Here is a 27863-nt window from a genome sequence, read left to right on the forward strand (position 1 = left end):
CATTGTCAACGGTGCTTTAATTCAATGTTTAAATATAACGTTCATTAAGTAATTAAAATAATGCCAAGCTGTCTTAAAAAAAAAAAAAAAAAAACAAACAAAAAACGCAACAAAAAACAACAAAACCAACCCAAACACAAAATACCGAAACACAAAACCCACCCAACGTGTGTATCAGTTCTGGTTATTGCCCAAGGTTTGATTTGTGCTCTTCATTCATGAGGGCCTTGCCTTGAATTTAGCCAGCCAGGAACATCTTTTTCTAAATATTAATTTTAATAGCAAGTCTTTTAATTCCCTGTTACATTTTCACATCCATGAAATACTTGAAACCAATCACATTCCTTGTTACCAAGTCTACAAAAATGTATTTAGGTAGCCATTGCTGTGCATGTCTCTTTAAATGTTTATTTTTAAAAGAGACAACGTTTAATTTGTTTTAAAAAACAAAACATGGTGAGGATGTACGTACACCTCTAAGCCCCTCAGCAGCAATTCTGAAGTGGTAATGGAGAGCTGCCCAGCTGAAGAAACACTTCTGTGCCTCCCACGCTTGCAGGCTGGCTGGGCAAGAGGGGAACCTCATCCGTTCCTATCTCTGCTCCAGCAGGGCAGTGGTCCATGTTCTCAGCAGGAGCTTACATCCACTCACAGCATCAGGAACCATTCAGAGTCGTGCAGCCACAGGTTTCTGTACAGGTATCCGAGCATCTAACAAAAAAACCCACACTAAATACTTCTGATCAACATGCTGTAAACACCACCAATAAACTACTTCTTACTTTACTGCCCTCGGCCACTGGGTTGCACAGTACGTGAAATAAAGAAGGGAGATTCAAAGCTGCAACTAATGACACCAGAAAAATCATTGTAAAAAAAATATTACTAAGATTTTTATGCAGTTAAATCTATGGAACTACTAGGGAAAAAGCACTACATCTAACATATGCACTGTCCAAAGTAAAACTTGAGAAGCTCTCTTCAAATTAATTAGAGAACACTTACCAAACATGTCCAGGATTTTACTAACAGCCTCTTGATTTACATTGTATGTGAATCCATTGGGCCTATAATTATAAAAAAAAAAGTTTACTCAACAAATATTTCTTATTACAATCATTTCTACACAAATAATCCAAATTAAAACATTTTCATAATTACATGATTTTTTTTATCTTACCTGCATACATATAAAATTTAAGGACATGTCAGACTTCTATTGAAGAACATGGTTTCTTTATCTTTTCTCTTGTTCAGTCCCCAAATTCTGTTGCACTTAATTTATTCCTTTTACTTGAAACAGGAATTACGTACAGACATGTATCTTAGCCTATGCATTTCATGAACAGAGGTACAAGGAAATAGCTCATCAGCTGCCAACTCTGTTCTGTCAAACACTCAAGACACTGCAGAGACTTGTTGTACTGGGGACTTCCATGACCATACTTTTAAACACAGTAAGAAGCATCACAACACAAATTTATTTCATAACAGAATAATGCATAATACAGCAACAAGTTGGTTTTAATCTTAAGCCTATAAGCCATGAACTGTGTAAAAAGACTGGAATGATTAAGCTTTCAGTTAAATTGCTTTCAGATGAGTTCAGTGCTGAAATTCCCCAAAACTAGCAGTATTCCTGATTATTGCCTGACAAGGCTTACTGTAGCACACAGTATTACAAATAAGCAGTGCTGTTTTTTTCTTACCAGAGCCTTGGGAGGAAAGTTGAAAACCAAAAGGTAAAGGGAATGAGAAACAACATTCTAGTGAGTTAATGAATTTTGCTGTTGGGTTCCACAGGAGTCCTTCCACTATGAGGGCGTGCCATTCCACTTCCACATCATGTATAAAAAGGAATTACTGGGTCTTCTCCATGACTCCAGTAAATCCAGTCAATCTCTGGTGCTCAAGCAATTGGGGTTCTGCTGTTCTACTAGGAGCTCAGACATTAAGAACTGCTACTAAGATTTCTATACAGCAGAAATCTAACATTACTTACATTTTCTTCTTCTTCACTGCACCCAGTTGCACAAGAGCTGATAAGGCATTTTTCTGCATGTCAGAAGACAGTGCTTCATAACATTGTGTACTCCCTATGGAGAAGGTAGAAACATAATTAAAATTTTTATAATTTTCAATTAACAGGCTACTCTTGTAAAATCGTAACAGCTGTACACACCCTTCTCGAGAAGTTGAAAAACAAAGTTGCGGACTGCGGGTATAAACTGCTTCTCGGTAAATGCTTCTTTCATTTCCTTTGAGAGGTATCTGAAAATTAACTAACATTTTCAAGAAAATGAGCATTCCTTTCTTTTAGATTGTCAGCTTGTAATGAATTATAAACAGACATGTCCTTTTAAGTAATACTATTCCACGTTGCAAAGCATAGGAGAGGAACTCAAAAGGTACCATTGCATAGGGCATCTGAAAGTTTTATTACTGTTTTACAGGTAAGAGAATCCCAATATTAAAATAAGACTCAGTATTTCTATAATAACTACCTTAGACATTATATTCTTGTTCTTACAACCAAAAACAGATTAATTTTTTTAAAGCAATACCTGTTCTGGAGAAAAAATGGGCACATCAATACAGTTCCACCCACCTCACACATCAGATCACTAACTAGATTCCACTATGTTAAACATCTACAGTCTCACCAATCTTATACTGACTTACCTGAGATTTTAGCCTTCTGGGTTTGTATGCATTGCTTACTACAGGAATGTAAGTGTTTAATCTTATTAAAACCTTGGAAAAACCAGAAGAATTTAAAGAGATATGGATGGAATTAATGACTCCCATAAAAGCTATCAAATAGGAGATAAAAACTCATTTCCACACCTGGCAGGACAGCCCACATAAAACGAATTAAGCAAGAGCTCCTCGTAAAAAAGAACAATGAAGCTGGTAGCAGCACACTCCCTATGAATCCTATAAACCCACGGTGAGCCATCACATTACACAGTAGTTACTGCTTTAGTAAATTGGACAAGTCTGAGCCAAAAGTTAAAATTGAGATCCTTGGGGGAGGGTGGTGTTTAAGATTTATTACTGCTATTTCTTAACATTTGCATTTCTCAGTCTATTTACACAGAAGTAACACAGCACTTACTTTCCCTATAAAACACAGGAAAAAAAAAAAAAAAGAGATCATTTTCTGAAGGACAACATACCTGATAACCTTCCACAAAAGGTCTGAACATAGCTGATAAGAAAGACACTGTGCCACTTCCTTTGTCAGTAGGGTAAATCTCCTGTTGACTCGTTTGAATGGCATCACATTTTGTGAGTAGAAAACATCCTTCCTCAAAATCCTGGGCGAGAAATGCATAACTAAAATTTTAACACTTACAGAAGTGCAGCTACTGTTTCCCACAAAATCAACAACTGAAACCACAACAGGGCACCACTTTCATTTCTGAACTCAGTTTTAAAGAGACTTGAACCAAAATTTTCCTGTCTACCAAAAATATCCTTACAAAAAGGCAGTGGGAACATTTTCTTAAACACAGCAGTTCCTCAATGCACAACAGGTCTTGGCACAAAGAAAGTGGCCATGGCTGCTCTTCCAACAGCCAGCCTGAGCTGTTTTTTTCCTGTGGTGTTTTTTATTTATTTAGCTTTTTGTAAACTAAGGGTTTGCCTTTATTTCATGCCCACTGTTTGCAATAAATGATAATACAGATCACTGACCTGCCCTCTATCAAACAGAAAACAAAATAGCCAGAAAGTTACAAAATATGAAAATGTCAAGGACAAAACCATTTTACTGCCAATATGGGCAAAAGGGGGACACTTAACACAAAGGGATGGGACAAGGACATGACAGACACATGAATGAATAATGGGGTGAGTGGGTGGGTAAAAGATCCCTTAGCACCACAGCAACTCTTTCATCCAACTCCAGCAAAGTCAGTCATAGCCAGTCACCTTCCTGCTCCCTGCTATTACAAAAAAGTTGCAAGAGGCAACAATTGCTAACAAATAAAACTTAACAGTGCCAATCAGCCTTTTAAAAAGGCCCAATTCTCATCTATATAAAAATCGATGAGATTTTAATACATTTGCAAGATTTGAATATTCTTGTGAAAATTATACTTATCACTCTTTTTAATGCAGGAAAGATCACCATCATATATATGTCCTTAGCATTGATAAAAATCACATGTGATCAGTTTAAAACCAAAAAAAACCCTACACATACCAATTTATATTGAGTGTGAGGCTGAACCAGCTTTTTTTACTGATAAACTTGTTTCCACCTGCATTTCAAGCATGCTGGACCAGAACAAGCTTGTGTACAAACTGACAGAGCAAGTCCTGTAGAGAGCCAAGGGCTGCCTGCAGTTTTCCCAGCTTGCCTGCATCCAGCTGTGCTAGGCTGCACACAGGCACACTAAGCCCTGGAATACGGCAGTGTGCAGGAACAATACTGGCTTTGTCTGACTGGTGGCTGCATGGGGCAGGAGGTAAAATGAGGGAAAACTCTTTTCAAGCAAAAAAGGATGCAAGTAAAGCTTCTGTAAGACTCTAAGAGGGAAACTATTACGCCATTAGGAAAGCTCTCACTTCAAAAGCTTTCACAGTCTGTACCCCTGACAGCATTTACACTTCATTGAAAACACTGTTTTAATATATATTTTCAGATCTGTGCTGGAAGACTGTTAGCTTTATGCAAAAAAGCCAAACTTGTGCTACAGTTCATTTTAACAGTTCAGAATTGGGCAATTTCATTATTTTTAGTTTTTTTACTGGAATGAGGGAAAAATTGCATCGGCAACCTTGTGGATTCAGACAATATTTTGCAACCAACATAATGACCCCCTTTTAAGTTCTCCCTCCCACTTACAGATCAAGGTGATATCCCTGTAGGTGTTTTTCACAAAGTTCTCACTTGTTTGACAGAGCTCTAGAATCAGATGCTATTTTAGTTGGTTGCATTACTATCAGTATTTTTGTATAAATGATGTTTTACCTTCAATGAAATGCCAGGAAAAAAGATGAACTCATCAGAAAAAACATCTCTCAAGAAGCTGAAGCAGCTATAGACTTCCTCTGAAAGAAATATTGTAAATGCAAGTGAAGAGCCATTTACTCCTTAAGAGAATACCTACTTTAAATAAAATATGGACTTGACATTTAAAGCATACATGCAATGGTAGAAACCACAACATAACAGCAAAGCACTTGATTCAACTGTTAAGAAAAGGAAAGATTGGGGGCTTGTAGTTTCTCAGAACATGCATTAAATGCCACAGTCAAATCCTACAAAAGGATAAAAAGGTAAACAACAAAAAAAGGCAAGCAAAACATCCCCATGCCCTCCCAACACATGCACCTTATCCCAAGTATAACAGTCTTGGATAGCTCCCGCTAGCAGTCCCAGGAACCTCGTGCTCCTCTCCCAGCTGATGGCACAAGGAGCAAATCCAGCAGCTTCTCAGAGCCCCAGTGTACCTTTTCTGAAGCTGGGTGCCATCTGCAAGGCGACTGCCACCAGGGCCGGGCGCACGAAGACATTCAGCAGCTGGTTCCTGTACGTGGCACACATGAGCACGGCCAGCGCGCGCCTGAAGACGATTTCCCCTACGGCTCCATCTTCCCCTCCCTTGTCGTTCAGGACCACATGGCCATCGACAAGGCCAGCGATGTTGGAATGCAGGGTGAGGCCAGACAGGACTGCTTTTTTGGCACACAGGTTATCTAGGAGGAAAATGCAACACTCAGGAAGCTGCAGAAGGGAACCTAGCTCTATTGAAGCAGCCTAAAAAGCACCAGTATTTCAGACACTACACCAAACATTCAGTTAGAGAGATGTTCCAATATAACCCATACCAGATACTGGCAAACTAGGCGTAGTATGACATGGAGAGAGCAAACTTCAGACATTTCTATAATTAAAACACTTCAAATTCATCCACTTACTAACAATTACAAATTGTTCCTTTGTCTCTGGAACAAGTAGTCTGAGCCTCCAAATATAAAAAGGATAGATCTGTTTGATGGACATATTCATTAGTAAGAAAATGGAGACTATACTTCTGCTTAAGCATTTCCAACACTACAAGTTTTGAATCAGATGAACAGGTCTTTTTATAATCTTTTTCATCAACTCTCATAAACAAGCAAGGCCTCATCCCATATTAAAATCTATACAAATTCTTGACATAAATACAGTTACGTAACATACTTACTCAATGAGAAACATTCCCTCCATCAAATTGGAATCAATTTGACAAGCAAGCAATAAAAACTTCATTTGAATGCTAAAATGCACTTTACATGTTCACAGCACAGGCATTTCAAATCAAGATAGCCTCTGATGAAAAAGACTCATCATATTCCTTTTCTTTAATACAGATTGTAAGTAGTGTCTCCTTGCATCTTATTTACTCCTTCAACCTACTTTGTTCCAATTTTGCTAAAGCTCCCAAGTTTCTCAATGCAATAGGAAGCAGAAGTCTGTGCAAGTAATTCTACAGTTCCTGTTTTGAATAGAAAATTTTGCAAATGTTCTGCCTGTAACAACCAATCAGCATGACAAAGGCAGAAATAACCAGCTGTTTGGAGACCGAAGAATGGAGAGGGTACATGTAGTTCCTGGCATCAGCAAATTGCCCTTTAAAACGTATTTTTTCTTTCAAACTGACAATCCAAACCAAAACAACAAACCCAGTTTCTACAGAACTGATGCCTTCAGCACAGCTAGCACAGTCCAACAAAATCCGCTCAGCTGCTGTCATTCCTCCATTTCATTACCATGTCTATTTGCTATTCCCTGACTACATCACAACTCTACTAAAGCAAATGCTTACTTGCTGCTGTTAAGAAAATAAACAAAATAAATAAGCAAACCTGAATGTGGTATGTTTTTCAGTTTATTATGTAGTAAGATTCTAAATGTTGTTTAAGTATTGCCATGAAATTCTTGCTTTTACCAGTCTGGCAGAAGCAAACATTGCATGCACTCCCTGTAGTGCTGATCCCTGAAAGAAGTGGCTTTTTTCCCCAGAGGTGACAGAGTTCTTTTCTACCAGTAGCCTGCTCCTATTTCTTTATTGTAGTAGTGAGAGGGATCCTTGATTATATACAGGGCTACAAAAGCAAAGATCCTTGGTTTAAGGCTACCTACAGCAGAAAGCTAAATGTACTTGCATTACATAATGCTGTTCTTTGCTAGCTTTACCACTTACATCCTGAGGCTCCAAAATTGCCTGTGTCACTCTGGCTCTCAGAGGGAAGTTTCAAACAGAAAGTTTGAAAGAACAATAAACCTTTCAGCAGCCAATATATACATTATACATATATATATATATATATATATATATATATATATATATAAAAGGGGATGTGTGTATAAGTATATTAATAAAGCCACCAAAGAAGTCTTTCCTTCAAAACTCATCATTATTTACAGAGATAAAGTGAAATTTAAAAATAAACAGACAACTGAGAGTTTTGATTTCCACCACCCATTTGTTTCTGCTAGTTCTTTGCACCAGTAACAACTTATACTGTAGTCAGCACCAAGCAGGAAATCTAGCATTACATGGAGTTAACTGGTGCAGATCAGGTTGTGTTATTATCACTTACTGCAAAGAGTGAACATGAGATAAAGGCAAACCCTTAGTTTAAAAACAGATTAATAAATTAAAAAAAAAACCCACAGGAAAAAGCCTGTGACTTACACAGAGTTCAGAAAAACAGACACTACACAAACCTCAGTATTCTAATAAAATACCTTATAATTTCCCTCTCCTGCCACACTTCATGATACAACAGTAAAACATCTGTTCTGTTTACACCTGTTTTTCAAAGTATTATCTTCAACAGGTTAAGTCAACACATGTCAGTTTGCAGTACGATTTTTAGCATATTCTAAAATCCATTTATAACTCTAAGAATTCTGTAAAGCTGTTACCATATATTGCTTCCACAGAAATATAATTTAGCTTTCATAAGCAAAAAGAGGAACAGAAATAACACTTTCTCTGCATACCAGGCCATTCAATGAATCCTCCAAAAGTCTGTGTTAAGCCTTTAAGCCACAGAGTCTTTTCTATTAGAAGTTCAAATTCCATGGCTGGCAAATTCTGGAGCAGGACAGCAGCAACTAGCACCCACGGGCTCAAAACCATGTTTTCTATTTGCAGGAGCTCCATTTTATAAGCTACGTCAGTGACAAATTCTTGGATATCCTCAGATGGCTTTTGCGGAAGATGCCTGAAAATAGCAATGCAATTTAAGGTAAAGAGCTCAAAAAGTCGAATATAAATCACCCCCCTTCTTTATTTCTTCCATACTGCTCCCAGATCCATAACTTTACAGCAGGGTAAATCTTTACAGTTTTACCTCTTCAGGGTGATTCTATGTGATATGTAAAACAGAACTATAGAGCAAAGCATCAGTAGCTGCATGATAGTAGCTGAAGCACAGACCTCTGTACTGATGCTGTACATTTGCTGTCTTCAAACAAAATTCAAAAGCATTATGTTTTACAGAAAAAAATGCAAATGCAACACAATTCAGTCACAGCTACAGCTCCCTGACACATGGTCACTTAAGAGCCTGCAGGACTAAAGCAAGAAGTGAGAGAAAGGTGAGCATTTTAAGTGGCAAAAGCACCACATTCTCAGGAAACAGAGCTTCACCTGGCTCATGCATCACCATTAAATTTTAAAGTGGCCTCTTCTCAACACAGAGCAAAGCCACACAAGTAACAATTTATTTCAGAAACACCCAGTCACATGCACAGTAAACCTCTATTCAGACTAAACAGGTTCAGCAGTCTGAACAGTCAGACGGAGGTGAGAGATGATGAAAACAAAGAACAAGAGAACATCTTAGTTCACATAGGTGTAGACTAAACAAATGTTTTCCCTGTGCATACACCATGGAAAGATGTGGTACCTGGGAACCAAATTGTATGGGCACCGATTTATCCTCCCAGATGCCAAAGTTCTAAGGGATACTGGCTGGCCAACGTAGATATGTATGGTACCAAAATTGTCACTGAGGATTCTCCTGGCTTTTAACAACCCCTATGAAAACAGGAAGAGGAAAACTTAAATTCCGGTGCCACAGGGTGTGTATAGGTCTGCTTATGTTCTGCTCTTAAGGAATTTACATACAGATGTAGATTCTTTGGGCTTTGGGACTCCTAGGAGTTCATATGCATAGAGAGATTCTTCTAATATCCTCTCATAGCTGATGCTGATGGGAACAAGATATGTGTCAAAGACTTCACTTTTGAAAAAGGGTTCCATCACAATGCTGAGAAGACCTGCCAATTGGGGAAAAAAAACAAAACATGAATCACCTGTCTCTTTCAAAGAGGAAAAAGCAACTGCAATTTAACTTTGAAAAGGATAGCTTTGCATTTTAGAAACTGCTGTGTGGTGTGCACTGTGCTTGTAATCTCTTCAAGCAAGCAGAAGCAAAAGACATTGCTCAAGCCTTAAAACAGAGGGTAAATGAAAGCAACACTCTAGGACAGCTATTTGTGCTCTTTTCAGCAGCACTGTACTCTGTGCTTAAACAGCACCTTCTTTTTAAAGATTCCCCATTACTTTTACAGTTAGAACTACAATATTTCTCTGCTGGCCAGAGGATGCCTATTGTCTAGGAAGAAAAGGGTGAAGTGTTATTGAATTTAGTATACAAAGGGGCAAAGGGAGCAAAAGCAGTAGAGTACAAGTGAAGTGTATTGCTGTTCTTTGTATGGCCTTGGAACCCAGCCACGGTGTTTTCCATACTCTGACAGACTTCCCCAGTTTCCCTCTACTTTAACATCCTTTTCTATCCAAAGAACTTCCAAGCACATAGCCACTAATGCACACGCTAATAATATTAAAAGTTCCAAATCTTAAATAAACGTACCAAATTTTGGAGTCAGAGTCTTGGCAGTGCGGCTTCTAGTCCCCTCAAGGAAAAATTCAATTGGGGCATAGCCACTCTTCAAAAGTAAACAAACAAACAAATAAAAAAGCTAGTCAGAAAAAACACTTCTTCTTTATTATCCTCAAATAGTTTTAAGTACTTCAAATGTAAGTAAGTTGTTTTTTTCATGAAAGACAAACATATCTAGCTTCATCTGTAAGCCTACATTCATCCACTGTATTTGCTGCACCATACAGTTTAATTAATGAAAACAGTCAGTCTGTCATGAGATATGGGCACACAATCCAAAGCAACTGATGAGCATTTGTCTATCACTTACTGAACTGTGTAATAATAATAAAGTGCACACATGGTCTTAATCTACAGCAAATCTGAGGTAAAAAGCACTTAATCAAATCACCATGAAGACTTTCAATCACACAGCCACGACATCCTGCGTATCTCACAAGAACTGTTCCAACAGAGTATTTCTTAAGAACACATTTTGAGAGTTCAGCAAGTTATTTACCCTTAACATTGTTTTTACATATTCAGCAAACACTGCCCAGTAGAGTCTATTCCCACCAAAGGAACGTCGCATAAAAAAGGCACCTGCCCTTCGTAGCAGCTCACCAACTATTTTCATTCCTAGGAAATCTGAAAAAAAAAAACAAAGAAAAAACAAAACCACACACACAAAATTTAGTGATTAATATCAGCCAGCAGAATCAACACAAAATTTCCAGCACGCTGACTACCAGAATACAGAAGATCTCTTTCAAGGATTCCATTGTTGCCAACACATTTATTTGCTTTCAAATTGTCTAGCAAGACTTTTATAGACAAGAATGGCATATTATAATATACTTCCCAATTTTTAAGCTGCATTCACTTAGAGCAATTTATTTTCATAATTTAGATGGCCAAAGTTCAGCGATAATAAAGACTAAGCTTCTGAAATGCATTGTCTCACTCACTCACAGTTCCTACTGAATGTATCCCAGAAGACACAGAAATTAGGCAGCCAATTAAACTATATTAGACCATCTATGATCCTGACTCATCATTTTGGGATATGTACACCAAACCAACTAAAATGATTTTATGGTTTTTCAGTTTTAAACAATGATAGTCAATTCTTAACTTGTCAAAAGCAGGAGAAAAACACAATGTTAACAAAGTTCTTATGGAAGCATTTAAAACAAGTCCACACATCAGCTGGCAATGTGCCACTCAAACCTCCTTGCCACCTCAATCCATGAAAACTGGAGAACAGATATTCAGCCAAATAAATTCACATTTCTAGTGCAACACTGACAATGTCTGTCATGAAGATGTCACAGCTATCAGAAACATCATTCCAGCACCATCTAGACTCCTGCTAATACACTGTATGAGGATGTACTACAGAGTTACTGGCAACTGTTTACGTTCCCTTAGCTAATCCCCACAGATCTATCTGTATGCTTGAAGCCAAGAGATAATTAACAAAGCAAAAGCACTAACTCTCCTCTATCAGGGGAGTCTCTCTGCTCAGCACAAGTGCTGCTTTGAGAGTGAGTTTGTAAACCACATCTTGTGAACCTCTAACATGATATGCAGTTAGGAAATACAACCATAGAGAACTGTATTTTCTCCAGAGGAATTTAAAATAATACACACATGCAGGCAGCATCAAGCTACAAGCCTCTAATTCTTTAGGAGAACTTTGATCCCAAAGCATTCAAAACATGTTAATCGTTTAAAAAATCCTTGTAAGCTACACTAAGAGTATCACTAAGATACTATTTTGAGATCCAAAACTCTCACCAAAACCTGTAACAACATGTGAGCAGATCCTGAACAATACTCAACAGGTAAGCTGCAATATTTTGATGAAGGCAGCTGTAAAACATTGACTTGTGAATCTAACCTGCATCACCCAGATGTAGCAAGCTCGAAGACCAGGGAAATCTCATCTTCCATAGCAAGCATGTTCTCACAGTCTTCGTAACTTCTTGACTGAAAAGCAGACTACAGCAAGCAGTAGGTTCTAAGATCTCTGCTAGCTCACCTGTGCATATTACAGTGCTGCACCAGACCTGAGCTGGTTTTCTGCCTGCTTAGAAGACCTATTTGATATCCACAACTTCCAAGATCAGGTTTCTAAGTTAAGAGCTGACAGCATCCAGATTATCAAAAAGCACATTAACTTGGAAGACATTTACTGGTTCAAGCTCTCAAAAATTGTTTCCCACAAATATACTGGCTTCATCTGCTTTACAACTAAGTATGCCCAAAATTCTCATCTCTGATATGGCATACCACTTCCCTGCCAGCTCTGTTCTCAGCATGTCACAAAGTTCTGCAATACTTCAAAGGAATCAGTCACATCAGAAACAAGCATGAGGTGTCTGGTACTTCATATCTGGCTGCTGTGACTACACTTTAAACTATATGATGTATCACAAAAATTCTACATCCACAGTAGCACCTGGGCAAGATTTTGCCTGTTACCAGGATATGAAAGCAAACAGAAGTATTCTTCACAACCCTTATCTTTGCTCCAGCCTCAGGTCTACACGAGGTACTTCTGGGTGAACTTGCTGTGAAAAACTTCACCTTTGACAGGACTCAGCACCAATGAGAAGCTTTCAGACATTATAAGCACCTCACCCAAGGAGGATTTAACAAGATATATTTGGAGCAGAAGTTAAGCACAACTACTTACAGTTGCAGCTACCAGAGAATGCTACCAATTCACTGAATCCTGAAAACATTGTTAAAAACATACTTGCCTATTCCTGCAGCAATGACAGGCAAGGCCAAGTCATATGTGTATAACAAATAAGACAGCATCAAAAAGTCAACGTAGCTTCGGTGGCTGGGCAGCAGCACCACGGGATGCTCCTGAATGGCATGTTGCAACTGAAAAAGAACAATGCAAACAATAACGTCCCAATATTTACTGACTGTTGAAATTTGCAAATATAGATCTGCACAGGGCTTAAGGCAAACAAAACCCCATTTGCTTGAGGGTCATTTCTCTGTCCACACAATCGATACTTCTTTCAGCACAAATCCCATAGGCAATTTGGAGCAGTTGTTTCCCGAGTAGCAACCTGAGGCTCACAAGAACCACAGGACTCAAAAACTAGGGGCACCCCATAATGGGATAGTCTAATTCCAAGCCCTTTTGATGGGGATAGGAAACCAAATAGGGGCTGTCAGGACTGACACTGCTGACTTCCACGGAATGCACTGCACACTTCAGAACAGCAACATCCTGAAATGAAATAGGGGGACAACAGTTCCTGGAAACAGGCAAACCTAAAGCTCTCCTGCCTCAGAGGTGCACAGTGTTTCACCACTCTCAGTTGTATGAGGGTTTTGCCAATCCACTTAGCCATGTAATATTATATTGTGATCCCAAATTCAGCTAAATGCATTATTATTTTATAATATCAGATATAAAGCACTCTCAGTGGCTGATCTTACAATCACAAGTACATGGTATTGCTTACCATAGGAAGCATTTGGAAAACATACAAAAAATCCTGATAGCTGTTTGCCTCTAAAATACTTACATATCATCTGTTTTTCCTCCCACATTTACTAAGAAATGCACTAATAAACAAAAGTGAGTGCAGTCTTTTTTTTTTTCCAGAGGGTATTTTTCACATTTTTTGTTTGATGATTAGAGCTCTTGTCCAAGTGACTGGTCTGAAAATATTTTAACTTTTTCCTCCCACCAGTACTCACTCTCTGCATTCCTTCTTCATTCACACAAACTCTCTGGAAAAGCTGTTTAAATATTTTGCTCAGAGTGAAGGCAAAAAATCTGACAGCTCCTAGTTGCATACGGTGGCCCATCTCATCCAGGATTTCCGTGGCTTCTTCTTGAATAATATCGGGTGATTCTCCCATTTCTTTTGCTAACTAAGGAGAAACAAAACAGCAGTGACAAGTTGTTCCCTTCTCCTTGCCCATGCACACCACTGTAATGTGCCATAGCGACTATGGGAGAACTAATGCAATAGTCCACAAGATTTTATTTCACGTGATATGCATGGACCTAATCACACAGAATCCGTTCGATGCCAGCCAACATGACAAAGTCAAGTTAAAACTGCTCAAAAACCAAAATAAGCTTAGATGTCAATGGAGGGGGGAGAGTGTACAACAATCCTCCCCCCAAACTCATCATATGAATGTTTCAACTTGTAGCATATTCAGACGAGATTTAAGTTCAAAGAATATTTCCTATATTATCAGTCTGCAGAAGGCTCTGTGCATTTTTCTTTCAATAGTAAAATGAAGCCTATGTTTATAGAGACAGTCAAAATATTAATATTTTAAGTGCATTTGGGTTACAGTTTCCAAAGAACCTCAGCCCTATAACACTTCCATTTCTTTGTAAAGTATTCCTTTGGCAATGGAAAGCTGAATTGCATACAAAGCACACAAGTCTCTACCAACTGTGCATATCAATGATCTTTCCTCTATTGCCATGCATATTTCCTTTTGAAGTTCCTTGAAATAGACGTAAATAATGGCCATCCCTCCAATTTGATACTTGAATCTAGAAATATTTAAATGAAAAGTTAAGCCTTTTACTGTTATGGAATAAGGAACATGACTTTTAGGAATGGCAGAAGAAAAAGCCTCCAAAAAAGCACATCTCTGCCAGGAAGCCAGTGCTATTATTTCCATTTTGTGACATATGAGAAAATCCACTTCCTCCAACCTACCTCCATATACCTTACTATCATATCTACTAGCTCAATTGTGTTGTCTTAAATGCATTACCCATCATCCTAAGTATTTCCACATGTAGTTTAAACTGATTATTTTAGCTGCTTAAAGGAGCCAAAAAAGGCTTCCACTTAAACCTGAAAAGATCAGTCTTGCTTAGGAAGCCAAAAAATTCTTCTTGTTATTCAGCAGGAAGGGATTCTGTTCTCATTCACCAGTAAAAGGCTTACCATACAGTTCACTTGTGTGATTTAAGGGCAAATCCACTATGGAACTAAGAACTTCCCAAAATCAGAAATCAAAAAACCAGACCAGTCACATCTAGCAAGCTAAAACAAACAAATGACCTTAACTTCCCACACTGAACTTTAGTAACCTCAACAATTTGGCTCAAGAACAAATTCTCGTACGCCTGTGAAAAGCTGTGCAAACCCTGCCCAGGCAGGAGGGACCCTAATCATAGACTGCTGGGCACATTGCCCAGGACACTCTCAGTTAGAAACTTCCACTAATCTCTAGTGCAAAGCTGGTAACCAGGCTGTAATGGCAGGTCTGATAACTGCCTTCAACAACTCCATGCCAGCCCAGAAAATATCCATCAAAATCATTTTCTATCAAAAAAGCACTTCAGAGGAAAACATCACACAAACATCTTTCCGTCAAATCCTCTGTAAAGTATTTTCTTTCAGTAATTTTTTTAGTGCATCTAAAGTTGAAAGATTTCTTTGGCTTTCATACTACTTAGCAATCCATAACGGAAACAGAGCTACTTTGTGATGTAGAGTGACATAATTTACTTTGTCACATTATAACACATTTTGAAGTATCACAGGTAACATTAACCATTAAAAGAAACAAACAGAAAAAATTACAGTAGCCTGCCACTCAGGACTAACTAAAACATCTTATGCATTTCTACACGCTTGGAATTATTTTTTATGGATACTGAAATTAATTAACCTGCTAACTAACACACACACTTATTTCAGGCATTTAAACACAGTGCAAAGTATCAGCCAGCCTGACCATAAAATACTTTGTTATAAAGCAGTAGCTGCCCTTAGTGTAAAAACAAAAATATGGTTATATCTTAAACAGTGTTTCTAATTGAAAGAATTTTCTGTGAAATACAACTCTCATTTTAGTGAAAGTAGCATTTAGGAGTTGTTCATAAATCCATCATTAACCTATAGAATTGCTACAAGACACCCTCAAAGTACAAAAATGTCTGCTAAGAAGGAAAGTGCTAATATATTTTACAATGTTGCTCTGTGGTGAGAACAGTAGACTAGGAGGGGAAAGAAAAAAAAAAAAAAGTCGGTCACACTGGATAAATTAATGGCAAAGTGTTGTATATGCAAAATCAAAACACTGTTTCAGGAACCTGACAGTTTTAGTGGCAACTCCAGGTTGTTTCTTTTTTTCTCCCTGCCAAAACAGAGTTATTTATTTACTGGACTATCTTCCAAACTACAATTATCATTTTAAGGAGGTCAGCAACAATCTCTTTGTCCCTGCTGCCACACAAAGCTTGGCTGTGTTCAATCCACAGAGCTCATTGTCCAGACTCACCTGCTTGATAACATACTGAACTTGCTCTGACTGGAGAACAGCACTTTTGATAGCATTTGGCTTGCAAGGTGAAAGCCCCTTGTAGATCACCGGGGTGTAACACTTCATCGCGTATCTCAAGTCACTGGACAACCGTCTTTCCTCCAAGATATCCTCAAACTCATCTCTTTTCTTTGATGTGAGCTCTTTCTGCTGGGAACATACAAATGAAGAATGAGACACTGTCTTGAGCTATTTGGTGACTTGCTTTGCTACAGCACCAAAATAACGATATGCAATACTTCTGCAACATTTGGGGTTTATTCTTAGCTTTCAATAATGTCTGCATTCTACACTCTGTGACTGCAGGAACCAATACTATCTGCTTGGAAGAGTGATCCAGAAAGAAACTAAAAAGCAAAATAAACAAACACCCCCCCACACCCCAAAAAAAAACCCCTCACCCTAATCCTTCCAACTGCAAAGATCCCGAAATCACCCTATGCCATGTTACTTAATTCCACCCAATAGGAAGAAGCTGAAAGAACACATGGGCTTTTAAAGCTGAAGTGCCTTGCCTCCAGCCTCTCTCTATGATTAATAGGCATTAACTATAAGAACTTTGATTCCAACTCTCACAGCTTCATTAAGACAATGTCATAATTGACATTATAAAAACCCAATCATCAACACATAGAAAATAATCCCAGCTACTTAAAAGTTGCATCGGGGGCCTTGGTGACTTGTGGCTTTCACAAAGCTTAGTTGTAAGGTACATGAAACATTACCAGGCAGGAACAAATGAAAAAAAAAACCAAACAAACCACCTCACTGTCAGCCATATGGTGAACACGTAGGTAAAAACAGAGCACAGCCTCCGAGTAACCAGTATCACTGCTAAGCAGGAAAAAAATCCCAAGACATGAAGAACTAATTGTGGATCCATCCTGCTGCAAAAAAATCAGAAACAAAAAACTCTTTCCTTTGAGCCAGCAGACCCTTGCGCTGGAGAGAGATGTCTCTTATTATCTCCTACATCACTACAGTTTGTATGAATGACACCTCAGTCTTCCCAAGACTGAAATCGTATTTCTCTAAACTTCAAAACAGCAGCAACAGCCACCAGATAAGTAAGACAACTGGAGTAAGCCTCTGTGAAACAAAAATATAAAAGTACTAGTTATGACCAAGTATATTTATTTGAAGATACTAAAAATAAAAATGCTTACGTCTTCTTCCACAGTACCACTTGAAGCGTAGCACTGGCAACCTTTTCATTCATTCCACCTCCTCTATCTATGTATGACCCATGAGGAACCAGTCTGATAATGAAGGATAAAACATGTTTCATGGGCTCTTACAGTGACCTTTTCTGGTGCTGAGTGGAAAGCCTGGTCAGCAAACACACAGGGGAACACCAGCAACAGATAAGCAAAATGCCCAGCAGTGGCAGGTGGTTTTTCAACCTTGGAAGAGAGAATCAGGTTTTACAGCAAGCCAACAAGAGCCACATCAGCAACAATATCAGAGCAGCTGACATTTAGTAGAGAGCAAACTTTTAGCTCCTGTCCATTCATCACCATAAGGTAATTTGGTGGAACAAAACAAAACAACTCAAATCGGGAATATCTCCACTTAAGAATGACAAAAAAATCCTTCAAAGCCTCATCTGTATCAAAAGTCAATTTTGTTTTATTGGAGAGCACAATTCCTACTATAATGTTTGACCTTCTCAAGTTCTTTTACCCACACAGGGCAGACAAATTTGGAGAACATCTCTCTACTATAATTTCACTTAGTACATTGTATAACTTTTCTTTCCACAGCTGCAGTTTAGAGAATTACCTCACAGTAACTGCAGAACAAACTCACCGAGGACTTTCAGAACAATCCCATACAGGTATTAAACCCAAACCCCTATTAATGTAAAACTTTTAGGGGGTTTTGTCCCGTATGATTTAGCATTACAGCTTTCAACCTCTCTTCTTTCTCAGCTTTCAACTGGTTAGTATTTTGCAAGAGATGAGTAAGCTCTGTTAAGATGACTGGAAATAGTTTCTATTAGCCATCTGTTGCTGTTGACACCTTATATCAACTCCCTGGATTAAAAATAAAACAGAAATAAATCCCTTATTTTCTATAGTAACAAAAAAGGATAGCTCAGAATAGTAGCAGAAAATATTATTTGACTCTAAGTACCACCTACTCAGATCAGTATGTGACAAGTCATTGCTCAGAAAATCTCAGCAACGTTTATGTCAGTTACAAAAGTTCAAATCCTGCAATTTGCAACTACATGAAATCCAGACAAAGAAAGGCAGCCCTCAGCACGGGCACTATCAGCCACATCAGCAGTCACTACACTGCTACAGCTGCTCCAGAGTGCAACTCTGGTGAGCAGAGTTTTTTAAGGGCCATGGCCCATTGAAAAATCACCTCTCTGCCTCTACTCTTTGTCTGATGTTTTCAGACTTGACGTGCAACTGATTTCTCTCCATGGCAATAGTTATTTTCACGCCCTGTTCTGAAGGAGCACTGAGGGAGCCAAGCCACACACTTTACAAAACACTAAAGCTTTGTAACTGTGCTTTTACACATTATAGCCAAGCTGCTGCTCCAGCTTCAATTGCCAGGTGGTAGAGAACACACTTAGAAAACACATTGTTGGAAACCTGGACATCAGAAAATTCAGTGACATGCACTGTTACTGTGACAGCGGTGAAGTATGGAAACAAAGCTTCCATATAACTAGGATATGCAATGTAACAATGGTGCTCTCGATGCCCTTGGGATACCAGCATGCAGACAAGACACAGAAGAGAAGTTTGGGAATCTCTGCCGAAACAAGGAGCTGTTTCCTTCTCTCCCTAGTTCCCTCCTCCAAACGCTTGTAGAGAGGTGGGGTTTAGCACCCCACACTCAAACCTCCTTGTCCGAGGCTAGCAAAGAAGCTGCAGGGACAAACAAGGTCAATAAAGTAATTTTCACTATAACACGGGAAAACCCGCTTCGGCCACTCCATGCCCACGAGAGCCTCCCCGAGAGCGCTGAGTTCACCATGGCTGGCAGGCCAGGTTGCTGCGGGGCTGAAGCCGTGCGGAGCGCCCGGAGCCCGGACAGCTGCCGCCGCAGAGAGCCGCTCCGGGACACTGCCTCCGTGTCACTTCCACCTTCCCCGACCCGGCGGGCCTTCCGCAGCAGCTCTGAGGGGAGCCGCGGTGCTCGGATCGAGAGCTCTGGCTGTCGCGACTGACACAACAGATAGGGAAGGAGCAGCCGAGGTAGAGGAGAGCACGCGGGAAGGGGAACTGGTGAGGGGAAACGTCCAGACCCGCCGGGGCTCGGGAAAGGCCTCGTCCGGGGACACAAACCGGGGGTAAGGGGTGGAGGGGCAGACTGCGCCGAGCGCCGTCATTCCCCTTCAGAGAGAGCGGCACCGCCGCGGCGCGGCGAGGTGAGCAGCCCCTTCCCCGCAGCACCGCTCCCGCCGCTGCCGCCTACCGAGTACATGGGCGTCCCTCGCCGCGCCCGCCCGGGCGCCGCCGCCGCTGTCGCCATGGTCCTGCGAGCTCCGCCGCGCCGCCCCGCGCCCCGCTCGCCCGCCCTACCCCGCCGCGCTGCCCTGCCGCCCGCCACCGCCTCCCGCGGTGCCCATGGCCCCGCGCCGCCCCGGCCCGGCTGCCTGGTGCGGTGCAGCGGCGTAGGGCGGGGGCACCGCGCCATGGGCGGCGCCATGTCGGGTGCGACGGGAGCCGCCGGGGATCATACGCCGGCCCAGCTCGCCCGCCCGTCCGCCGCGGCAGCAGCCATGGGGCCGCGGGAGCCGTCCCGCCGGCTGGAGGCGGTGCTCGGCGCCCTCTACGACCTGGGTGGGTGCGCGGGGCCGGGCCGGGCGCTGCGCCGGCACCGCGGTCTTCTCTGGGGGCCGGGAAAGGGAGGGGAGTGGGGCCGGGCCTGGGCGCTCTGGAGCGTAGCGGCGCGGAGCTGACCCACGGCATGTGCTCGGCACAGGTGAGGAGCTCGGCGGCGCTCGGGGCGCTGCGAAGGAGAGCGAAGCGAGAACAGTGCCGCCGTCGGCGGAGAAAGAAGAGGAGGAGGAGGAGAGCCGGGAGCCGCAGCCGGCGGCGGGCGGGCGGCGCGGGGCCCGCGGCTTCTTCGGGGAGTTGCGGGCCGAGCTGAACGCCGCCGGCGCTGCCCCGCAGCCCCCCGCCGCCCCGCCCGCCGTGGAGGTCGTGGTGTTCCGCGGGAGGAAGAGGAAGGAGCGGCACGGGCCCTCGGCAGCGCCCGCCGGCGGAGCACAGGTAGAGCACAGGGGTCCCCGCCGCCCCCGAGCCGCCCCCGAGCCGCCCCTTCCCGAAGGACGGGCGGGGTGCGCTCCCTGCCGCGGCACCGGCCCCCTGCCCTGCCCAGCTCTGTTTGTCCCTCTTGCTGATCCAGCTGCCTGGAAATCCCGATGCTTTGGCGATCCGCCTGCTCAGCTCGATGACATCTAGTCCTGCTGATTCCCAGTGGGGCCGCTGGAAGCAGGGGAAGGATGAAGCAATGGGGGGGCAGGACTTGAAGACCACTTTTTGCAATTTCAGAAGATCTCCGGATAAGAATCCTGTATTTGATTCAGCAAAACAAATTGATTTGCTGATAAGCCTGATGTTATGGCAAGAAGCGAAAGAAATTAAAAGCAAAGCCTCTTGGTTACTTCAGTGCCCAGGAGTTTTGTGTGCTGCTCTGTTCCTGTCAGTAACTGTGGATGTGAGGTGCCAAAACTTGCTCCACTTCTCTAGCATCACAGCAGCATTGGGCCATTGACAAGCAGCATTTGTCTTGGAGGATCAGTGTTGGATAGTCAGTGAGGGAAGGCATGACAGCATTAGATCTCAGTCCTCTGGTTTGGTTTGTCGCTGCTAAACTGCTTTGCACTACCAAAAACTGTAGCTGAGTTGCTTCAACAGCGAGGTCTGGATAGCTTTGCCTGGAAGCTGAGCAGAGGGGTTGATTGAATTCAGAGAGATTTAACTGATACTGGGGATTTGATCACTTGGAATTGGGAACTTCAAGAGATTCAAGCGGTTGTTTGAATCCATAAAGTTCTGTACTTTTTCCAGCATGTTTTCCTCTAAAAATTTTCTTGCTTTATATAGCTTAAGTTTTTCTACCTGAAAATACTGGTGTTAGGCTTGTTAGCACAAAGCTCTGAAGATAACCGCATTTATTTGTGGTTGAAATCACAATTCAGTATAGAAGCCTTTACAGAGCTGAGAGGAGTTTGGCTGTGGTGGATGCAGAGGGAAGCCCTGTTGTAAGCCCTGGGCCTGAACCTGTGACTCACTATGCCCTGAGGTCCTGGAGAGTGAAAAGGAAATGCATGAAACATATTTCAGTTCAGCTCTAATGCTTATGTAGTACTCCTGTTTCCTCTGAGTGGATCGTACCCTTGGGAGCAAACTGGGAAGGTGAACAGGGTAATCTCTTGAACGGATGGCTGTTTGCCTGCCGGTATCAGCATGCTTGGGAGTAGGCAGAGCTTCCACTCATAGAGGTGCCTCAGCACATCCTCCCTGAAATCAGAAAGCAGACAGTCTAAAATAACCCTGGGACATTTGTAACTGCTCCCAGTGTCCCACGTGGGACATTCCTGTAACAAGCAAGCATGGAACTCTCTCCCTGGGGATTTTGTGCTTTTCTTTCTAGGATTTAGTCTGTTCCCACTGGAGAGTCCCCCTCCAAACTGAGAACTGCAGATGAAAAGTTTCTGTGTAAATCGTGGAGTAGAACAGATGTAGTTTTCAGTGAGCTCATTTTGAGCAAGTTCTTTCGTCAGCCTGCACTAAGTGAATTCTGCCTTTTGCTGACAGTGCACCCTTTGGAGCTGGTTCTCTGACATTAGTGATGTTGGATATGGACAGTAATACATGTCCATGCAGTTAGGAATTAAGCTTGTTTTGCATATTGCCCCAGCTGTGAGTACATGCACTACTTCCATTGCGCTGTCTGAAAAAAAACTTACTTAAAGTTCATGTTCTGTCCTCCATTAGCTGTTGGTACAGGTTTGGAAATGGAGATGTGAGTGATGCATAGTTCACATGTGGCAGAAAAATGCCATTGAAACTGTCTCTTTTAATAGATCCAGATAGTAAAGCTAGGAAAAAATACTGCTGGAAACCTGTGTAATATTCTATACAACTGACTTTACATTTCACTGCTTTTCAAAAAGCTATCCCAATCAGCATTTAAACTGGTGTTACTTGTCATATTAATTTTAAATGTTTTGTTTTGCTTTTAGACTCAAGTAGTGAATGAAGAGAAAAATGCAGTCAGACAAGAATTTAACTTTGAAAAGGTAAGTCGGTAGGATCAGTCCAATGTCACTTGTGTACAGTTACGTGTATGTGTATTCTTGAGAAAGCTACAGTGGGACTAATGGGAAACCCTTCCAGAAATGGCTATCTCTTGCAGCTGAGGATTTCCTAATAGGTAATTCTGGCTACATGCCATGCCGAAGGAGGAGCAGGTTGGCAGCAGTCAACTCTCCATGTGGAGAGAGGCATGTTACAATCTGTGACCTTTCTGATATTCCAACAAGAATTTGAGGGGGATCGCTGTATTTCAGCTGTGTAAAGGTACTTGAGTTCCCATAATGTTTAGCATAGTTCTTTCAGCCCCATGGTGTTAAATATCTGGCATCTCATTTGGGAAGAAAGAAAGGTGTATTGGCATCTGTTTTTGGAACAACAAATGGCTTTTTCCATTTGTCTTTTTATTCTCATCTGTTCTTGCATGAGTATAAACTAGCATTGGCCACTTTAGCTACTAATTTGTTTACAGATCTGTGCAAGTTGTTTTATGTGCCTAATCTCTGCTCAGGATGTGCTATGATCCAGTGGAATCTCTCACTGGAGATTCTGCGTGGACCTCTGTACTGCTAAGAAGAGTGGAGATTTAATCACTGATTTAAAAAAATATATGGTTTCATTAGTGGTTTTGCCAAGGTATTTTGTGTAGTGTTTACCTATGTGTGTAGTCAAACCGTTTCACCATCTGCCCATCCATGTTTCTCAGTGGTTAAGTGCTCATTTTTTACATGGAGGAAATCCATTCCATGTGTTACTTTATGTGAAATGAGAACTGAAAATTGTCCCCCTGACAGTCGTCACCATCCAGAGATTAGTTGGACAGTGGTTAACTGCTCTGCAGTATAGTTCTGAACTGAGTTTTATTTTACAGTGTGCCAACTTCCAGTATTAGCCAGGATTTCCTCAGGAGTATGACTTTGCTGCACTCTGCCAGCCATTACTTTACAAGTTGGACATTGTGAAATGCCTGCAATTTTCTGTAATGTTCTAGGCCCGCCTGGAAGTGCACAAGTTTGGAATCACTGGCTACAAGAAGCAGGAGCAACGTGTTTGGGAACAGGAGCGTGCTATCATGCTGGGAGCCAAGGTAATTGTCCCTTGGTTTGTGCTGGAGATCACCCAGCTGTTACAGCACAGAAAAGCAGTAAAGAACATAAGGGGCTTTGATATTACTCTTTTAAAACACAAGATCCCCTGCCATGGCCCTTCTCTCACTTCATCCTTGCTTTTACGTCATCTATTCTGTCTTGTCCTCTTAGATGATTGAAAACTAGTATGGTTGTATTAACAGGGAAGTAATATAGATGAAATATGACTGATCAGGCTGAAAACCAACATTTGCTAATTTTTAATCACGCCATTCAAAAATAAATAGTTGCAGAGAAGGGCTTGCTTTTTAAAACGTTATTCTCCCAGTGAGTTAAAGATGGAAAAAGGTTTTTTAGTTTAGCATAACTAGTGTAAAAGAAAAAATTAAGTATTTTTAGATTTTTTTTTTTTAGGAAATGGGTTTTTTTCCTAGCTCAGTGTGTGTAAACCTTGTAGAACTGATCACAGAGCATTATTGTCTCTCTCTCTACTGTCTTCACCAAGATACAAATTGTGTCTACCTTACATCCCTTAAGTCCATTCCTCTCACCCAAAAGGAATTAATAAGCATTATTAATGTTTTGGCACCACTACCTGAAAAATACTGTCTGTGAAAGTGTGTGAATAATTTTTCAACCTATTTGAAAATTTAATTAGTGGTAACCCTCCCTATCTTTGTTACAGCCCCCCAAAAAGGCACATATGAACTACAGGACTTACCAAGAGAAACTGAAAGAGAAAAAAGCAGCGAAGGATGCTGATGAGGAAAAGGTTTGTGTGAAATTTTCTGTATTGGAAGGCAGCATTTAGGAGCCAGCCCAAGAGCCTGACAGATAATGCCTCAGGTGCAGAAGGAGTGCCCGAGCTTGACACCTGCTGCTCCCTGTGGATGGGATTCCCGGCTCCCACAGGAGTAATCTCATTGGTAAAAGCTGGTTGTGTGCAGTATGAAGGCACAGAATTAGGATTGTGTTGTGGTCAGTTTCACTCCCTCTCCCTTCCAAGCTGATGGATTGATGACACAAAATCAGGAGGGTTTTTTTATCCCTTCCTCTTAAGAGGAAACAAAATGGTCCCCAAAAATAAAGTTTGTTGCGTGTTGTCTAACCACAGAGAGCCGGATCTTCAACTGCTTTTTTATCAGCACAATTCCATCTAGGATCTTACTCATTATTTAAAGCAAGGGTGAGGTTTCTGTTGCATCCATCCTCTAGCACAGCCCATCTGGCTCTAAGCCTACTCTCTGCCTCCCTGTGGAGCCTTCTCATGTAGGTGGGAGCAAGCTGGTGGGGCTGGTAATTGCTCTATCAGCCAGCTTCCTGTCACCCTCTTACCCAGGGACCTACTTCTCCTCTTGTCATGTGGCTCAAAGTGCATCCAGTGTGTGACCAGTCACAGCTGAACCCTGTTATTTGACAGCTGCCCTCAGCTGGGTGACAGGACACACCTGCCTGCTAGCAAGTCCATCTTCTGACCCTAGGAGCTGTCACATGCCCGAGAAGGAAGCCTCTGCTTCTGCACGTGGCAAGGAGGGCACGTTGGTCGTGAGTGGGCTGTGCTTTCTGTAAGGCATTAGCAAGGGCTCCGGGCATTCCTGGCAGTGGCTCCATAATGTGTTACATCACTTGTTCTGTCAGAAGGTCTCCCAGCTTGCTTGAAGTGCCTGCTGCTGTGTGAAGGAAAGGCTATTACTGCGTGCTGTTTGTGCAGGTGGTTGTTCAACCAATATGCTCTGTTCCTTTTCCATTAAAGTATGTGTCTTTAAAAACAGGAACATAAAGGTGATTCTCTTAAGAAGAAGAAGCAGAAAGAACAGAAGGAGAGGTGAGGTGTTTTTAACGTGGTCTCCCCAGTGTTATCTCCCCAATGTAATTGCACAGTATTACTTCAGAAATCATGCGCATCTCAGTGCAACAAAATTCTCCAACTGCTGAGCTCCTCAAAAATTGGTAACACTGCTCTGTGCCTAGGAGTTCCAGAGGCTTCAGTTCCACAGCTTTACTTGGAAGTATGTCAGTTCTGCTCTAACATGTCTTAAAACTGCAGCTGGAGGTCAGAGGGATGAAAAATCCCTGTGTGCAGACTCATGAGACACCATTTGCTACGAAAAAATTTCTGTGAAGCACAGGCTACAGTATAGAGAGGCTTGAAAGTGAGCTTACATTTCCTAATCCTAGTGCAGCAGGTTCCCTCTGTAGTCTATCATCTTCCTTCTCTATCCAAAAATATTTGTGGTTTTAAACATTAAAAAATGTAAATAATGCTGTAATGTGCTGCAAATTTTGCATGTCTATGAAGGAAAAATGTTCTTAAGTCTTTACGTACTATAGTTTGATACTCCATAATACCAAACTGCTTTAAATAGGTGACTTTTTCATCATATTAAGCATTTATGTGTGTTTCTGCTGTTTCTTTTAATCATTGTTTTTCCTCTCCCTATTTCAGGAAGGCCAAAAAGAAGAAATCAGTGCCTAGCATTTGGCCTGCAGGACAAGTTGGAAAATTCAGAAATGGGACCTTGATTCTGCAAAGCCATGACATAAAGAAAATTAAATCATCTAAAGTTAGCAAATAAATTTCATGATACAGAATGAAATGGACAATATGCATAAGGGAACTCACATAAGGGAACACAGACTTCTGGGGCCTTTTGCTTATCCACCGTATCCTAATTTTTTAATCTTATTTGTTATTGGAGGATTTTTCTGTACTATTCTGCCTTTATAAATAAAGGCATTTCATTTATAAATAAAAATTAGAGTTTTTATTAAGAAGGTTATATAGACTATTTTTATTAGTCAATATGTGCTAAAGAAAACATTTCTTCATGTAGAGTCAAGTTATTGGCTGCAAGTAAAATACTAATTTAAACCATAAATTAATGTATTCAGACATACATAGCTTTACTTTCATATGGAAGGAATATGGAAAAAGCACTATCTTACACGCTCTGAACCGGAAGTAAGTGTACCCCAAACATTTATTGGACATAAATCTGTTTTTGTATCCTTATGGATTATTAGTGGATAGTGGAATTGCACAATAATTTTTTCTGTCCAGCAGAACCTCTTAATGTTTCAAAATTACCTGTTTTGGTATGAAAATTATATTTTTCTGAAGTTTTGTCCCATGCAAGCATTACACACTCATCTTGTGTATCTCTGTAGAGATCTCCAAATAAGCACTTTGGAATCGTGGTTTGTAGGCTTGGTAGGGTGTTTTTTAAAAACAAAACCATGTAAGACTGAGCCAAATGAGTGTGGACACTCAGTAGCTACTGGTTTTTCTCTGTTAACTTGTGTTTGTTTTGATTCCATACCTCTTCAGGCTCTTCTATGAAATCTTTACCAAAACTGCCTTTTGGTGCTATTTGGATTTCAACAGTCTGGTGTTTCTGGAACAACACTGTCTTCTGTAGCTAAATATTTTATTTTGTTGCTTTTAAGGTCCATCCATTAGAAATGGCAATTGTTAGTAACACCTCCAAAATGAACGTTCAGTATTTTAGGGGGAGACAAACATAAGGATAACTTAAATGACAGAATTTGTTCTGTGTTGTAAGGAGATGAGCTTGTAGGAACAGCTCTGGCAGTGAAGGATGTGTACATGGGAAGGACAAACAGCCCTTAGTGCATGTTCTAGGTGTACTGGTACCCCTGTGGGCTGGGAGCCTGGGCAAGGTGATCCCTGACCCCAAGGTCTGTGTCAGCTTGCAGCAGGTAACAGAACAGCACCATCAGAGGCTGCCCCCCTCCCAGGATGAGAAAGTGTTCTGGGATAGGGAGAGCTACAGCACAGACAGGGATGCTTTCTGGCACACTGCTTCCCCCACCCACACCTTCTACCTTGCAGGTCCTGGAGGAGGGCTCTGCCAGCAGAGAGGACCAAGAGGAGGGAGAGGGCTTGGAGGGATCAAGTGCCAGATAAAATGCGGGAGTGTTTCTAGAGCCATGTAGGAAGAGAAGGGGTGTGCAGAGTTTGGTTGCTAAATGCTGTTATCACATTTCATAATTGCATAATTTGATCTCTTCTTAGTATTGGTTGCAGATTTAAAGTGGAATTAAGATTCCTGTCTGGTTACAGGCTTAATGACTTATTTGACATTAGAGAAATGTCAAATCATGATGGCGTGTGAAGGTGTAACCACTAAGAATTTAGTACAGAGCATCAAGACTTACTGAGGCAACAGATAGGCTTTGGATGTTGTGGGATAACCTGTACTTTATAATTCCTGATTAATCCTTGAGCTTATTT

At 41.3% G+C, this 27863-nt stretch overlaps 2 protein-coding genes across 5 annotated transcripts; one reads left to right on the forward strand and one right to left on the reverse strand.

Annotated features, from left to right (window-relative positions):
• GNPAT (glyceronephosphate O-acyltransferase) lies at window positions 1-19920 on the reverse strand. Of its 4 annotated transcripts, none has more exons than XM_088161475.1 (17): window positions 19672-19920; window positions 16192-16380; window positions 13627-13803; window positions 12663-12792; window positions 10415-10542; window positions 9886-9961; window positions 9138-9289; window positions 8917-9047; window positions 8006-8229; window positions 5464-5709; window positions 4982-5061; window positions 3180-3320; window positions 2683-2754; window positions 2183-2282; window positions 2003-2096; window positions 1006-1067; window positions 1-711 (listed from the first exon to the last, which is right to left on the reverse strand). In XM_088161475.1, the coding sequence occupies exons 1-17, from the start codon at window positions 19903-19905 to the stop codon at window positions 668-670; spliced, it is 2280 nt and encodes a 759-aa protein (XP_088017601.1). In that variant the 5' UTR covers window positions 19906-19920; the 3' UTR covers window positions 1-667. The 4 variants fall into 4 exon arrangements, with proteins under 4 accessions (XP_088017601.1, XP_088017600.1, XP_014730894.2 ...); XM_088161474.1 differs by having other exon boundaries at window positions 16192-16383; XM_014875408.2 differs by lacking the exon at window positions 2683-2754.
• FSAF1 (40S small subunit processome assembly factor 1) lies at window positions 19894-26380 on the forward strand. The gene is made up of 7 exons (XM_014875419.2): window positions 19894-20039; window positions 20182-20471; window positions 22451-22507; window positions 23512-23607; window positions 24294-24380; window positions 25381-25433; window positions 26055-26380. Exons 1-7 carry the CDS (start codon window positions 19904-19906, stop codon window positions 26182-26184), a joined length of 849 nt encoding a protein of 282 aa, XP_014730905.2. The 5' UTR covers window positions 19894-19903; the 3' UTR covers window positions 26185-26380.
• The last annotated feature ends 1483 nt before the right edge of the window (window positions 26381-27863 follow it).

Source organism: Sturnus vulgaris, chromosome 3 (assembly GCF_052056855.1).
Source record: "Sturnus vulgaris isolate bStuVul1 chromosome 3, bStuVul1.hap1, whole genome shotgun sequence".
Classification (NCBI taxonomy): Eukaryota; Metazoa; Chordata; class Aves; order Passeriformes; family Sturnidae; genus Sturnus; species Sturnus vulgaris.